The sequence below is a fragment of the Pleurodeles waltl genome, chromosome 5, assembly GCF_031143425.1.
Source record: "Pleurodeles waltl isolate 20211129_DDA chromosome 5, aPleWal1.hap1.20221129, whole genome shotgun sequence".
Lineage (NCBI taxonomy): Eukaryota > Metazoa > Chordata > Amphibia > Caudata > Salamandridae > Pleurodeles > Pleurodeles waltl.
In genome coordinates this window covers 1,686,459,299-1,686,474,766 of record NC_090444.1, presented here as the reverse complement: position 1 = coordinate 1,686,474,766, position 15,468 = coordinate 1,686,459,299, and the positions used below count along the sequence as shown (strand labels likewise).

Here is a 15,468-nt window from a genome sequence, read left to right as displayed (position 1 = left end):
AGCTACAGGCCAAAATCTACAGGTAGTCACTTTGCAAAAAACACCTCTGTTTTCCTTCACAAATTTGGATGTGTCCACGTTGCGCTTTGGGGCGTTTCCTGTCGCGGGCGCTAGGCCTACCCACACAAGTGAGGTATCATTTTTATCGGGAGACGTGGGGGAACGCTGGGTGGAAGGAAATTTGTGGCTCCTCTCAGATTCCAGAACTTTCTGCCACAGAAATGTTAGGAACATGTGTTTTTTTAGCCAAAGTTTGAGGTTTGCAAAGGATTCTGGGTAACAGAACCTGGTCCGAGCCCCACAAGTCACCCCACCTTGGATTCCCCTAGGTCTCTAGTTTTCATAAATGCACAGGTTTGGTAGGTTTCCCTAGGTAGCGGCTGAGCTAGAGGCCAAAATCTACAGGTAGTCACTTTGCTAAAAACAGCTAAGTTTTCTGTGATGTGTCCACGTTGTGTTTTGGGGCATATCCTGTCGCGGGCGCTATCCTACCCACACAAGTGAGGTATCATTTTTATCGGGAGACTTGGGGGAACATAGAATAGCAAAACAAGTGTTATTGCCCCTTGTCTTTCTCTACATTTTTCCCTTCCAAATGTAAGACAGTGTGTAAAAAAGACGTCTATTTGAGAAATGCCCTGTAATTCACATGCTAGTATGGGCACCCCGGAATTCAGAGATGTGCAAATAACCACTGCTTCTCAACACCTTATCTTGTGCCCATTTTGGAAATACAAAGGTTTTCTTGATAGCTATTTTTTACTCTTTATATTTCAGCAAATTAATTGCTGTATACCCGGCATAGAATGAAAACCCACTGCAGGGTGCAGGTCATTTATTGGCTCTGGGTACCTAGAGTTCTTGATGAACCTACAAGCCCTATATATCCCCGCAACCAGAAGAGTCCAGCAGACATAACGGTATATTGCTTTAAAAAATCTGACATTGCAGGTAAAAGTTACAGAGTAAAACGTAGAGAAAAAGTGATGTTTTTTTCACCTCAATTTCAATATTTTTCTTTTTCAGTTGTTATTTTCTGTAGGAAACCCTTGTAGGATCTACACAAATTACCCCTTGCTGAATTCAGAATTTTGTCTACTTTTCAGTAATGTTGCGGTTTCTGGGATCCAGCGTTGGTTTCATGCCCATTTCTGTCACTGACTGGAAGGAGGCTGAAAGCACAAAAAATCGTAAAAATGGGGTATGTCCCAGTAAAATGCCAAAATTGTGTTGAAAAATTGGGTTTTCTGATTCAAGTCTGCCTGTTCCTGAAAGCTGGGAAGCTGGTGATTTTAGCACCGCAAACCCTTTGTTGATGCCCTTTTCGGGGGAAATACCACAAGCCTTCTTCTGCAGCCCATTTTTCCCATTTTTTTAAAAAAAACTAAATTTTCACTGTTTTTTGGCTAATTTCTTGGCCTCCTTCTGGGGAACCCACAAAGTCTGGGTACCTCTAGAATCCCTAGGATGTTGGAAAAAAAGGACGCAAATTTGGGGTGGGTAGCTTATGTGAACAAAAAGTTATGAGGGCCTAAGCGCGAACTGCTCCAAATAGCCAAAAAAAGGCTCGGCACAGGAGGGGGAAAAGGCCTGGCAGCGAAGGGGTTAATATACAAACTACAGCAATGGAATTACACTTTGAGATCAATGTTTTAGAAAATGATACATACCAACAAGGATAAGAAAAACTGAAAAGGACTTGCATGAATGCACATACCTACTATCCCCACAAGAAGAATCAGAGAAAACATCAATTCTAGATCTATAAATATATTTATTATCATATAACAAGAACCTAACAATGAACATAAACTATGTACATTTCTATTACAGATAACCCTGTTTTTGTATTCACAGAAATAGCCAGTTTTGCTCCAGTGTGATTAGATGAAGACATGTAAATGTGAAGCACGTGTGAACATCTACCTTGTCAACTAGCACCTCCTTTGGAGGTAGGAGACAAAAAGGTAGTTCTGCTCCAGGCTGCTGGAAACTCGTACTCCGATTTATAGGTTCACACTTGCACCCTGATTTACACATATCCCATGAAATGCAATCTATACTGATAAATTGTGCTTATTATTTAAGTTTGTTTTGAATGAATAAAAAGAAACAAACACAAGGAAAGAAAACAGTAGAACCTTAGTGTAAACTTTGTGTTATCATTCAAACTTATACAGATGCAGAATATCGTTTTGTTTATGAATGAATGCCCACTTCTATGGCTGATCTAGTTAAATAAATACTAGTGACTTGATTAGCAGAGCCCCTATATAAGAAATCAAAATTCTACTTTTGTAGGGTGACCCCTAAATATGGAGAGGATTTCAAACTTTTTAGGGATTTAAAAATGTTTGTAGAAGAACATACTCAATAGTCATACATACCATAGACTATTCCAGTGCGAACAAAATACTTATGTGGAATTCCTACCAGACCAAGCACTTCATTTGTAAATATGTATCAATTTTTCAGTCCAGGCATTCATTTGCCTGCGCCTTGATAAACACAAGAGGGCAACATCTCTTTGTAGCCTTGGAAAGGGACTTACTCTTACCATTCACAGAAGCATATTTGTGTTAGTTTTTTTTTAAAATTGGAAACTACCTGCAAAAGGCATGTTAATTCCTACAACCCTAGGAAATCGGTGTATGTTCCTCTACCTAAGCCTCCTACTGCAAAAATGAAGCAGTTCCATCATAGTGGTATATTTTCTGCATTGTTGAGCATGCTTAAGAATGAGCAATGTGCAGTTCATTTTTCACCGTCTAAATACCACTTAGGTAAACAAACAAGTCAACAGATTGGATCCAAGGATTTTGTATTTTTTGTTTCACTGGCTACACCTCTTTTGAAGAAACAAAGTATATGTTCTGGGCAAAGAACAATCTTAGGAACCTAAGAAAATGATTGGAAAAAGGTTTTTGCTTCCAATTGCGAGACCTAAAGTAAGTTAACATTAGAAAGCCATCAACAGAAACTAAGCCAAATGCAAGGCTTCCCAATACGAGAAAAGGTATGACCTTTCTATTTCAAGTTTTGACATTAGTATTTTAAAATTATATCTACATGCCAAAAAAGGGACAATATTTTTCAGGTTTGAAGCTGGAGAGTTAATTGACCCATATTTCACAGCTGTCACATTTGAAACTAAAATTGAAAATGATCTGTTAAAAGACACAATAGTAATTTGAGGTTATCCAGACATTATCAGAAAACTGTTGCTCTGTGATTAAAACTCCAGTAGTTGTCATTTGGGAATCTCGACTGACAGGTTATATGATGTCTTCTGTAACACAAATGTCTTTCTACCAATTTGCCCTACCTTCACGTTGAACCACTGATCCCTTTATGGTTCAGCCCATTTTAGAATAACAATATTCTTGATTGAAAAATGCAGCCAATGTGATTTTTAACTTCTTTGGCCAATTGTATTGGTTTGTGCAGTCCTTGTATTACAGCAATACATTTAACAGTACTTTATTACAACAAATTTGTCATTATTCACTTTCTTTGCAGCTGTTTTTAATTTACTGGTAATGTTTTTTTGTGAAGACTCCGAAATATGGGGAAGTAATGGAGTAAGAAACATGTACATTTATTAACATAATGTGTTTAAACACATTTCTTTGTGAAATCCACGCTTCAAAATGGAGGATGCTGTTTTCTCACATTGTGAATGCTCCATCATTTCAGGGGCTCTTTCTTAGGCAGGTCAGCTAAGCATGGCTGCTATACTATGACTGAATTAAGGACACTGTCTTCATGAGTTTACATGGGTGTTTTGTGAGCACAGAATTGACTGGAACTATTTTTGGCTAAAGAGAAATCTAAATATTTAACAGAGGCTGGCATTAAATATTCCAGAACAACAGACGTTCGGCAAAGCCAATTAACTTAATCTTAATCCTGAATCATACGTCACGCATACTTCTTTTAATACAGTAAGTGTAGCTAGTAGGAAGAGCTTTAACTTCTTCACATTCAAGATCACCTCCCTTGTACGCCTTAAAGTGGGCATCAAGAACCCAAGAACATATTTCTATCCAAGGCAGTCAGGGTTAAAGTTTTTTTTTACAATGCCTCAAAATACATAATGTACACTTTATGTGCTTATAAAGTTATGATGACCCTTTGGAGTGTTTTGGCAGGTTGTAACTAAGAACCACCCTCGTCTGATAATGCCCTGCCACCTGACCATCACTATTTTGTCAGTCTTTCAAAGCTTGTTGTGTATGAATAGGCTTTGCAGAAGCAAAGACAAGTTGGGGACAACAGAACAATTATATATGGCAATAGCACCAAGCTATTTCATGACCTCAAACAGGAAATGTGAGCCTTTCAGATATCCATTGGGTACCTAGTCTACCTAAAATATTGTCAAACGAAATTTAATAGAATGCTCCCGCATTGTCAGAAAACAAGATATGAGAATGAACTATGTTGATATACCAATGCCCCAAGATAATGTAGCATGCCATGTCTCACTTCATAAGGTAGCATGTGAGGAGAACTGTCTCTTCTGGAGCAGATCAGCTAAATGCTATGGACTAAATTGCTACCTTAGGCCATGGAATCTGGCTGCATTTTGGTATACTACAAACCACCTCTATATATGTTTTTATATATATGTAGGTATAAATGGTGGTGTATAAAAGGCTAAATAAAATACGCAACTTCATCATAAGGCGCTTTAGGATTCCAATATGAATCTACAGCGCTACATATGTGCCAGAATATTATTTCACCATGTACTCCATTTACACTGTTAGATGGTAGAAGAAAAAAGGTCTATCACAAAAAGCTACCAGTAGAAACCTTGCAGCCTGCGTTCTCTTATTACAAGGATCCTAATGATAGCAGCTCTAAAAAAGCATGGTGGACAATATCCAAAACCCAAATACATTCCTATAGATACAAAGCTCTGCCCAAATATTGCTCAAAAAGCAGACGCGGGCATGGAAAGAAGAAAGGTAGAGTTACACCAGTCCAGTGCATAGCAGCCTTCCTCTCCAAACAGAAATCTTCTATTCCACCCACTAGTATGGAATTTTTTATTAAATATATAAAATATATACCATTTCTATCTCTCCCTTGTCTCCTTTTCGTACACAAAGTGCTGTGTCAAGAGAACTGGGAAATTCTTTTGAATCCTCTGGAAGACTCTCAGGACAAGAACTGACCCCAAGTTAAAAGTTTCATCTTTAACATTTGATACAAAAAAAATCTGCCTTTGATATAACAAGTTAAGGACTGAATGAGACCCGGTCACTCTGAAAATCTTTCTAAGGGCACACTATTAAAAAAGTGCACTGGCAGAGTTCATCTATACTGGAACCTCTTGGAAGGCCTCAAACCGAAGGGAAATACGGCACTTATAAACCGGTTTAGTCACCGCATGATGCACTATATAAAAACTTTCACTAGAAATGGTAGCATTTTGCCTTCGGTCTGTCTCACTCTGCTACATCAAAGTCAACAAACAAGTGAAACTCTACTACACCTGGGTGGATAAAAGCCTATATTCTTTGCAAGTGCCACCACCACATGCAGTGGCACACTTCTATGGTTGTGGCACATCATACATGTTACTGAGCATCTCACCCTGTCTCCATCAGAGGACAAAGGTGATTTTTTACATTCGATGTAGACAATATACTTGTAAAGTCTGTAAACCAGTGTGTCTTCTCTATGCTCATCTCTCTTCTTCAAATCAAAACCATTGCTTGAGTTGGTTAAAAAAAGGAAAAAAAATCTGCACAAGAGTTCTGAAGAAATCAGATTGAGATCACCCACTCTGAATGTATTTTTTTATGACTACACATCCATGTCGGAAGACCGGGCATGGCATATTTGGTAAAATGGTCCAGGTATTCGTCGTGGGGTCATAAGATTCCATATTGCCCAGGGCAGGTCCCTCACTGCTGACAATTCCACCTGTGGCATAAATTTTCCCATCAAGAACCACAGCACTGTCGGAAATAAACATAAAGGAACAATATATTAGTGGATTCAGCAAGCATGTACACAAATGCTAATTTGTTGAAGCTAAGCAAAGTATTTATTAAAAAGAGTTTAAGACAATAATCTAATCATAAAAAATGCTGAATTAGAATACAGACTACCATATATGATTATGTCAAGTACACTTGTAACAGATTTGTACAGACCAATTTTAACCAGTACACTTAACTAGTAGAAATAGAAACACAAGCAAACCAAAAGCATTACAAATCGTCAGTAAAGTGCAAGGGTATTTTTTTTTCAACGACGAAGAACTTGAGTCTCAAAACCTTCTTCCTTCTCAATCTGAGAACTTCAGCAAAACTTCGAATCATCATAAAAGCAAAACATTCAGCTAACATACAGAAAATCAATAAACGATTTTCAACAACGTCTTAGGCATATAGGGAGAATAACCAATTTGATCTACTTCCGCATTAAACACAAAAACTGCACATTTTTAAAAAATCCACAGAGAGATCACTGGAGGAGAAGACAAAATATTTAACATAATGGATGCGAATAGGTGCAGGCAGTAAATAAATCATGCATCAACTTGTTTCACCACTGAGAAATACTTTACTGAGCTGGACATTCACACTATGAGTAAATACACTTTCACCAACATTTTTCTTAATTGACTATATTTCCCCACAAAACTGTCGGATTATATAGCAATGTTAAATACACATCTTGTTGTACATAACCATCAATTCCAAGGTGGATAATAGTTCCGTCCAAGTTGTAAAGTAAACACCTTATTTTGTTTTTACACATTGGTATAGTGTTGTACATTAAACAGCAGAACATTGTACAACAAATCGAGAGATGTAAAAGAACCAGAGAACTGTCACCATGCCAGTACAGAATCCCTCAAACCTCAAAGGCGAGAACAGTGCATACTTTGGGAGGCATTCTCAACAAGCATCCCACAAATTGGTATATCTGGATTGTCACAAGCCCCAAATACGTTGATCCTTTTTCACATACCCTTTCATTTATAAATCACGCTCTGCATTTGCGCAATAGTCCATGCCTTTTTTTATATCCTCAAGGAAGGGGGGCTCCTTGGATCACCAGAAACACTCAATGTCTTTCTTTGCTACTAGAAATCTGATACCGCCAAGGACTTCTGCCCCTTGCAGGCTGATCAACCCCTTATCTCCCCCAACATTGCCAGCTTTGGATCTGGGACGGTGGGAGTTTGCAGCATGTTCGCTAACATTCTTATGTATTCTGCTAATAGACTGTAATAAGAGGGCAAACCCAATTAATATCCCAAACAGTCCTCCTACAGTCACCAGACCGTGTGCACGTGCGGCTCTTTGCCCTGCCCATCTACCACAGTCTGTAAAGGATATATAACAAGTCCTTTGAAAATAGTAGGACCGGGTATACCAATGATTACCATTAGAGAACCCCACAACTTACATTTTCCTGTATGCTGATGACTTGATGCTCTACCTTCGCTAGGAGCCCACAGGTATGGAAAGCACAGATGCGGCGAGCACAGCTGCATCTCTCAGTGAGTTTGGCAAGGTTTCGATACTAACAGTGAACCAAAACAAATCCCATGTATACCTTGTCCATGCACCGGAGACTGATGCAAGACCACCAGAAAGAGGGGACAAGTTGTATTGGGAACCACATACCTTCCTCTACCTGGAAGTGGAGATCTACTGATCTGAGTCTCCGTCGACATACAGGCGACACTGGCTTCTCTATGCCTCACTATAGCCTTTGTCATACACAACCCCCTTGTTTATGGGCAGTGCAGACCTGGCTAAAATGGTGGCATTGCCACAACCAATTTACTTCTTCTTGACACTTCCAATACGAGTGCCCTATGCTATTTTACGGGAAATAAACTATTTATTTTTTACTTTACTGTGGAACATGCGATGTTGCAGGATCTCCCTGGGTAAACTCTGCCTTTCCACTTGGGTGACCAGATGGAAATAGGTTCTCTGGGATCCTTCACACGTGCTGGGCACGGGTATTCCCACCCATACAGAGTGGTTACAACTAATTCTTCATCAACTCCGTAAATCCTTAGCTAATGCCACCCACATGCCAGTAGACACCATGAATATCCCTGGTCTGGAGCGCTGCAGCAAACACAGCACCTTCTTCTGTCAACTTTGACTGTCCTACACCTGGGTGCGACTCAAAAGGGTTGAGGGAATGGGAAGAGGACAGGCTGAAACACTAGGAGACCTATTTGAAAATGACACACTAAGATCTCTCCGTTACCTTATTGAGAACTTCAGAATTCACCTCACCCTCCATTTTCTATGATATGAGGCAGCAAGTGCCATGATTCAAGCTCACTGGCACACAATGGTGAACGAACCTCCGACCCATGAACCACAACAGGTCTTCTGCACCATGACAGGCAGGGTCAAAGCTAATACTGTATCGTATAATGTACTTCTATGAAGGCCACTGGGGTGCTAGGGGATTTAAAGGATCGGTGGACTTCTGAAATGGGACTCCCTGTTTCCGATAAAGAATGGAGCTCCATTCTGGTACACATTACATACACCTCCAGAAACACCAGATTTTAAACCATCCAATATTACTTCTTGTATACGGCATAAATCACACCTAAGTGTAAACATTTCAGGCAGCATTGTCCATGGTGCATTGAGGTGGGAGTCAACTTTTATCATAGGATCTAGGATTGCCCTACCTTCAACTTGTATTGGAAAACTGTTGTAAGAGACATCAATGGCCAAAGATTGACACATACTGAAAACACCACCTTATTGCCTCCTAGGACTCTTCCCCGGGCCCAAGGCGAGAGCTATTTTATCCCAGTTCATTGACCTGTCACTGGTACTGTCCCGTTGCCAGATAGCAATCACTTGGAAAGAACCCGGAGGCCCTAATCTCACACGAGGCGCTCTGACATACTAAAATGGGCAGACTGTGAAGAGGCATCCTTATTGAAAGAAGCGCATCACAGCCTTCAAGGCACAGATCACACACATGCCTGGCACACCATATTGTAGGACTGCCCTGAGATAGATGGTTTGGGCAGGATTATCACCCACAAAGAGGGAAAAGATTATAGAAAAGTCTGAGGGAGCCATTCCTCCCAAGTTAAGACTCACACCCCAAACCCTCCTCTCTCTGAGATGGATCTTGGACTCCCGAATACTGAATCCTACCTTTACATATACATCTACACAGTTCCCAATACTAGCTTAGTTGCTATCCTAGTGGTATTTGGTTCCAGTTGTGATAATGTTTTTCAATTTTTTAAGATACACATTAGTTCTGATTATAGTTGCTCTAGCTGACACGTGTTTTTTTTAGCCAACTGTAACCATCCCTGCACCTCTTTTGATGTCATCATTTGAAACAGAGCTAGTATCTTTGATGTTGACAGGAATCTTATGCCTCACCTTTTATGTTTGAAATTTTCTTGACAGATATTACAAACAGGGTGCATGGGCTATTGTACTAATGATGGGTTTAAATGTATTGCACCCTTGAAAACCAATAAAAATGTATTTAAAAGAAAACTTTTTTGCAAATAGTGAAATGTATTCAGCCTTAGACTGGAAGAGATGGCCAGCCAGCTAGCCATCTTAGTCTCTTGCCACTCATCAACATAAATTTCCTTTTACTCCCAGTAGCAGGTCTAGGATGTTAAAAGAGTGGGATCTGTATAGATATCTCTGAGTCCCACGGCTCCATTATTAAAGCATTACAATGGGTTCAAGCTGATTGTATTCTGGAACTGCCTGAAAGGCCTTCAGGTATGTATCAAATGCATTGCAGAGGTCTAGATTTCTAAACAACTCGGATTTCTACAGCTCCAAATCTGTTGCAAATTGCTTAAAGGATTTAATGTGTTTGTGATCCCACACCTCCCCCAGTGGAGATATACCAATCAGGTCCCATAGCTGGAACCCTGGTAGCTGTACCTCTTGTTTTAACCAATTCTATAGCCATTTGATATGTTTGTAGGTTGTTCCCCAGCTTTGGGATCTGTAGAAGTGAGTGTGGACAGCCACCTTCCCATGCAGCAGGCATAGAGCCCCTAGCTTTTTAAAAGTATCCAACTCTAGCCACCAAGCGGGTGATGCCTGTCCCCAAACAGCCAGTATCCTATCAGCAACAACTGTGCCGCCCTACCTCTACCTCCATACAGAGAAAGAGTACATTTCACATGAGCTGGACTGTTCCCACTGGGAAAAGGGTCATGACTGATTTGCATATGGCTGTGTCCAAACTGGAGTGGCATGGTGAGCAAAATAATTGATGGATTAAACCCAGATCTATGTCTGGGGGTAGATGCATTATTGGTTCCGCATTCCATCCATCATTTGTTTGCTTTTGTTACCATAAGTGCGCTGGATATGCCCAGACGTGGGTGCCGGGCTCACTGTGCCACTGGATTCAAGCTAGCATGGCTGATGAAGGGTGATACCCTGAAATCGGTCCCAGGATGCTTGTTTACGGTCCAGGGAGGACCTGGCCCGGCAGTTTGGGCTGGACTGTTCCCATGTCAACAGGGTCAAAACTGATTTGCATATGGCTGGGTCCAAACTGGGGTGACATGGTGAGCAAAACAATTGATGGACTGAACCCAGATCTGTGACTGAGGTGAATGTTTGATTGGTACCACATTCTGTCCATAATTTGTGTTCATTTGTGTTTGTTTGAATGTCACATATCAACACCTAATGATGACTCCTGATTGGCTTTTTTTTTTTTTTAGCAGGGATGATAGGTTTACCAATACAAAATCAGTCAACTTAAGGCCCACATAATAAATTGCAAGTGTCTGTGGTTCCAGGTCAGGCTTATTCTGTTCTTCATATGAATTATTATCTGCCCAGTTATCAGTGACCAGACTGCCTAGGACAGCCAGGCAGTGGGATGAGCAAGTTACTGATTTTGCTTCTGTGAAGCCACATGCTCAATCCTCGATAGACCCTGAGTCCCTTCACCTTCAGAGGAGTAAGGTCAAAAATCACCATACACTCCCTCCCCCCCCCTCCCAGGAAGCATGGAGGTCGCACATCAATTCTTCTCTCTCCAGCAGCATTTCCTCTGTCGCCTCTTGTCTAAGACCACTGAGTGCCTGGAAATATAATACATTGTGCTCCTGTGGCTATGTAGGGGAGAAAACTATCCCAGACATGCTACTGTCATCCCCACCATACTCCCGTAAGGAAATGATAGAGTAAAACCCTACTGAGTTTGAGGCTAATGCATGGAATGACGCTAAGAAATGGATTACCAGTGGTTAGAAACTAAAACATTATTACAACTATAATTAACGTAAGTAAGTGATTTGGAAAAATGAAAACTTGCTGTTAAATATCAAATGATATAATTATTTCAAAGTATTTAAATTTGTCTTCATGTTTTAAATGTTGAATGTCACACATTTTGTGGTTGTTTTGTTGGAGTTCTGTTTGGATGACAGTCTTAAAGGAGTATGCATAGAAAAGTGTTATAAATATTACTCATTTGTTGAGGCTACAAGACTGTCTAGATACCAAAGAAGTACAGAATCAAATTCTCCTGGTTTTTATTACATCCAGGGCACCCTATCCAACACAGCTTAGAGTTCTCTTTCAGGTGGAATTCCCTGCCTAAACACAGGAGTCCCCAATGTGCTGTCCTTTGACCACGTGTGTCTCAGGAAGCTTGGTGGAAATCACAGGAAAAATAACAGAGTGGGCCTGTTGAAACGACAGGAATTTAACTTGTACAAAAGAAGAAAGACTGTACTTGTAAAGGGGAAATATTTTGAAATATATCCTACTTCATATGATTCTCCAGTTATCACCACCACCTTAGTAAGACTGGGAAAAGCCCAGAAAAAACCTAAATGTACAAATGTTGATGTTGTCTCCACTCAGAGAAAAAACTAATTTCACAAAAGATTCAATGTCCAAACATTCTAATACAGAGAAACCCTAAACTCCATACCAATGATTCAATCAATGCAGAACATTTAAGGAAATACCTGTGGTTTTTGTTCAACCCATGAATCAGCAATTCGCTAATCCAAATACTTGACCAAAGGAAGCCACGCCCATAGCCAATCACAATGCCCTGCTCTGGCCCACCCCAACACCGGGCCTCACATCTTGCACGTTAAAAATGTGTGAATGAATTCTGAATGGCTCACCTGCAGAACTGTCTGGAGTGATTCATGTTTGCGCCAGCCTTAATATTGCCTTTATCAGGGTCGTAGATTGTAGTCGCTCTTGCATAGGCTCCTCCAAGGATAAAGACAAACCCATTGAGGGTAATGGCCGGGGCATATTTGTTATCTGTCAAGGAAAAAAGGAAATGGTTCCATACATCACACATGCCTGCTGAACACAGTTTATTTTTGTCGATGTACTGTTTTATTACATTTTTATGGCTTAATTTGCATGATATATAGAAAAATACTGTCAGATATACTCACACTGCTATAAGAAACAAAGGAAATAGGAATGGACTGTGTTTTATCATTTGCCTTTATTCAGATCACATATGAGAGAAGGGTTAGTGGTTTTCTAGGGATGTAGTTAGCCGCTGTGGACAGGATATGCTGCCGCCTTCCTTGAGGCTTCTAATCCTCATCTTCTCAAAAGCCTTTTATGGGATCTTAAAGGCATACATTGGAAAATACAAAAACCTGCAGGAACATTCACATGCCTTACATCCTTGCTTCTGCTTGTGATATTGCTGCCCTCGACCCTCACATTCAAATAGTGGAAAAAGAAACTGATACTGTTTAACTGTTACCCCAATAAATGGGGTGTTATCCTGACAATTACTGTCAATACAGTTGACTGTATGTTTGAATATGATGTCAACTGTGATATACAAATGCCATATGTTACTGTGAACTGCTGTAGACCGGCATAGCATCCTCTTACCATCATGTAGCCTGAAGACATAAGTCTTGATTTAGATCATTAAAGTAATGCCCACAAAATGATAGTAACAGTGGTAGTGGGTTATTCCTTGGACATCCTGTGATCACTTCTTTCTCAGAGTTATCTCCTGCCGCTTGGCTGCCACTGCAGCTGCCTGCAGGGGGTTACAAAGATGCTAACTAGTCACAACAGCATGTTGTTGCTGCTGCACCACACATCCCACATACATGGAAATCCCAGACAATTTATTTGACAATGTTGCATGTAGAGCATATATGATGTTTGATGCTCCCAGAACAGCTATGTATCTATTTGTACTGGCCCTATCAAATATGGAGGAATCAGGACACACATACAGTGACTGTCTTGTACCCCAGGAGCACTCACTCTCCCCAGCCAATGTATGCTCTGAGCTTCCATCGGATGGCCCAACCATTCAGGCTGCAGCCAAGAAGGAACCAGCAAGTGATCACACAACTTATAAATTAGAAATGTGGGGCCACATTTGGTTTTCATATCATACTGTAGATGACAACTCTGCTATTTCTTCTGATGTGTTTTCACTTTATTAGTTTGAAGTACTTCACAAATGCTTAAAACATTGCCTCTAAGTTAAACCTGACTTTTTGGGGCAGTCTACCAGAGGGTTAAGCATAAGTTAATATGGGGTTAGCTTGATTGCACTCTGACAGATTGAGGTTACTGCTTGAGTAGGGATTCACACCCTCAAACAATAACTCAATTTCCTACACTGAGAATAATCAAAAAGAATTGTGTCGGCCCATATTTGCTCCAAGCAAATGCTCAAGGTATTGCTCCTGTTCCTATTTTGAAGCACAATTTCTTTGTGTGCCATCTACTGTTAGTTATCTCTTATTGTACATTGACCATAAGTTAAAAAAAAAAAAACAGGCTGCCTCATTGTTACTAAACTTGACAATGTATTTGCACGTCTCTTATGTCGCTCAACCGTTGATCGTGAATATTAGATTACACTGTATCACTATTAAAGGATTCATTGCGACTCAAAGTGTTAATTCTGGGATGGTCAATAGATAGGCTTTATGCAATGAGGTGAGGCCAAGAGCATCAGAAAGAGCACCAAAATATGTTTGATTTGGAAGTAAACTGTGTGCTACATGAGCTTGTCATTTAGGAAGACGTTGGCAACCAACTTAAGGCTTCTTGTATTGAAGTAGTACTTAGCTGAAGTGTTTTTGCTTGTAAAATTGTAAACAACTCTTTTTGAATTGTGACTGATTCTCATTAATTTAATTTTACTGCCTTCTAGTCACGTTTATGTATTTTTATACAGTACTCCAATAGAAAAATTTAAATATTTTGATGAGTGATTAAAGACAAAGTCCAAAATGAAATACACTACCTCAAGTTGCATAATTATACTCTCTCCCTATTGACTGCGGTTTTTATTTTGGAATTCTTATGCTGTTTTACGAATGTGTTTTGTCGGCTCATGTAAGAATGTTAAATTCTCCCAACGTACAGCGTAATTAATTACTAGGTGTATCAATACAGCAGATATTTTTAGAATATCACAAAACAAATCTGGCGAACCAGACCACACAAAGGCGTTGGCTGGCACATGTTGTATATCAATGTTTAATTGTAACGCAAGTGTCCATCAGCCTTGGATGACAATATTATTGCAGAGTTGGCTGAAAGCCCTAGGCTTCCTCTTTATCCACTGCACATAGTGCCATAATAACAAATTGGCCAGATTGTGTTAATTTCCACCGAGGTGTTCTTTGACAACATGCTCCAGATGTACCACGTCATTTTACAGTTGCAAAACCCGTAATTCGCAAAATCACATGGTTTGTTATGGCAAAATTACTTTTTGCGATCTCCTAAACCTCTTTTGTAATTTCGGAAAACCTTTTCCAGGTCACAAAAGTAACTTAGCAATTGATTCTGAATCACAATTAGGAATGGCTGTGAAAGAGGTCTTCACTGTGAATCAATGGTGTATGAGTGGAATCCTTGTTGCAAAAAAAGATATACCACCAACTTTTTGGTGGAAGTGGTACCCTTTTGAAAAGGGGAGGAAACAGCTTCCCCTTTGGAACTGTGATTGGGAGTTTGGGGGGTAAGTGAAGGTAGTGATCCCCTGCTTGCTCCCTGAATGTGTTACTACTGTTATTTCTATAGGCAGCTTAAAACAGTTTGCAGTCTGGGAATGCAACTACAGTGAAGGTCGTCTGGTGTTCCTTGCAAAACCCCATCCCTCTGCTGGCAGTAAGTAGCAAGGGGTGAAGAAAGCACAATCTGCCTAACTAATATGCATTAGGCAGGTCGTTCTGCGACCCTTTGTGACTTGAGAATTTGCACGATATATTAGTACACAGATTGCACTGAAAAGACACAGTTACATCGCCAAAAGTCAGAATGCAATCTGCAGCCGCTATTTGTGATCCGCCTGTGTGTACATCTGGCCCCATACTATTCATTAGATGTGTTTTCTGCTTCATTGGAGGGGCTGGTATTATTGTGTGGCCTTAATAGTAGTGTGGCTAGTTAACACATTGACTTCTCATTAGTGTTTTTC

The 15,468-nt window shown here is 40.1% G+C and overlaps 1 protein-coding gene across 4 annotated transcripts in view; it reads right to left on the bottom strand.

Moving 5' to 3' along the window:
- Nucleotides 1-1,754: 1,754 nt before the first annotated feature.
- The window catches only part of KLHL29 (kelch like family member 29), a 1,044,731-nt gene continuing 1,031,017 nt past the window's right edge, over nt 1,755-15,468 (bottom strand). For all 4 annotated transcript variants that reach the window (XM_069236009.1, XM_069236012.1, XM_069236010.1 and 1 more), the window contains 2 exons: nt 12,161-12,305; nt 1,755-5,972 (listed from right to left, as the gene is read on the bottom strand). In XM_069236009.1, the coding sequence (XP_069092110.1) occupies nt 5,789-5,972; nt 12,161-12,305 (329 nt within the window). In that variant the 3' untranslated portion in view covers nt 1,755-5,788. The remainder of the gene's footprint in view (nt 5,973-12,160; nt 12,306-15,468) is intronic.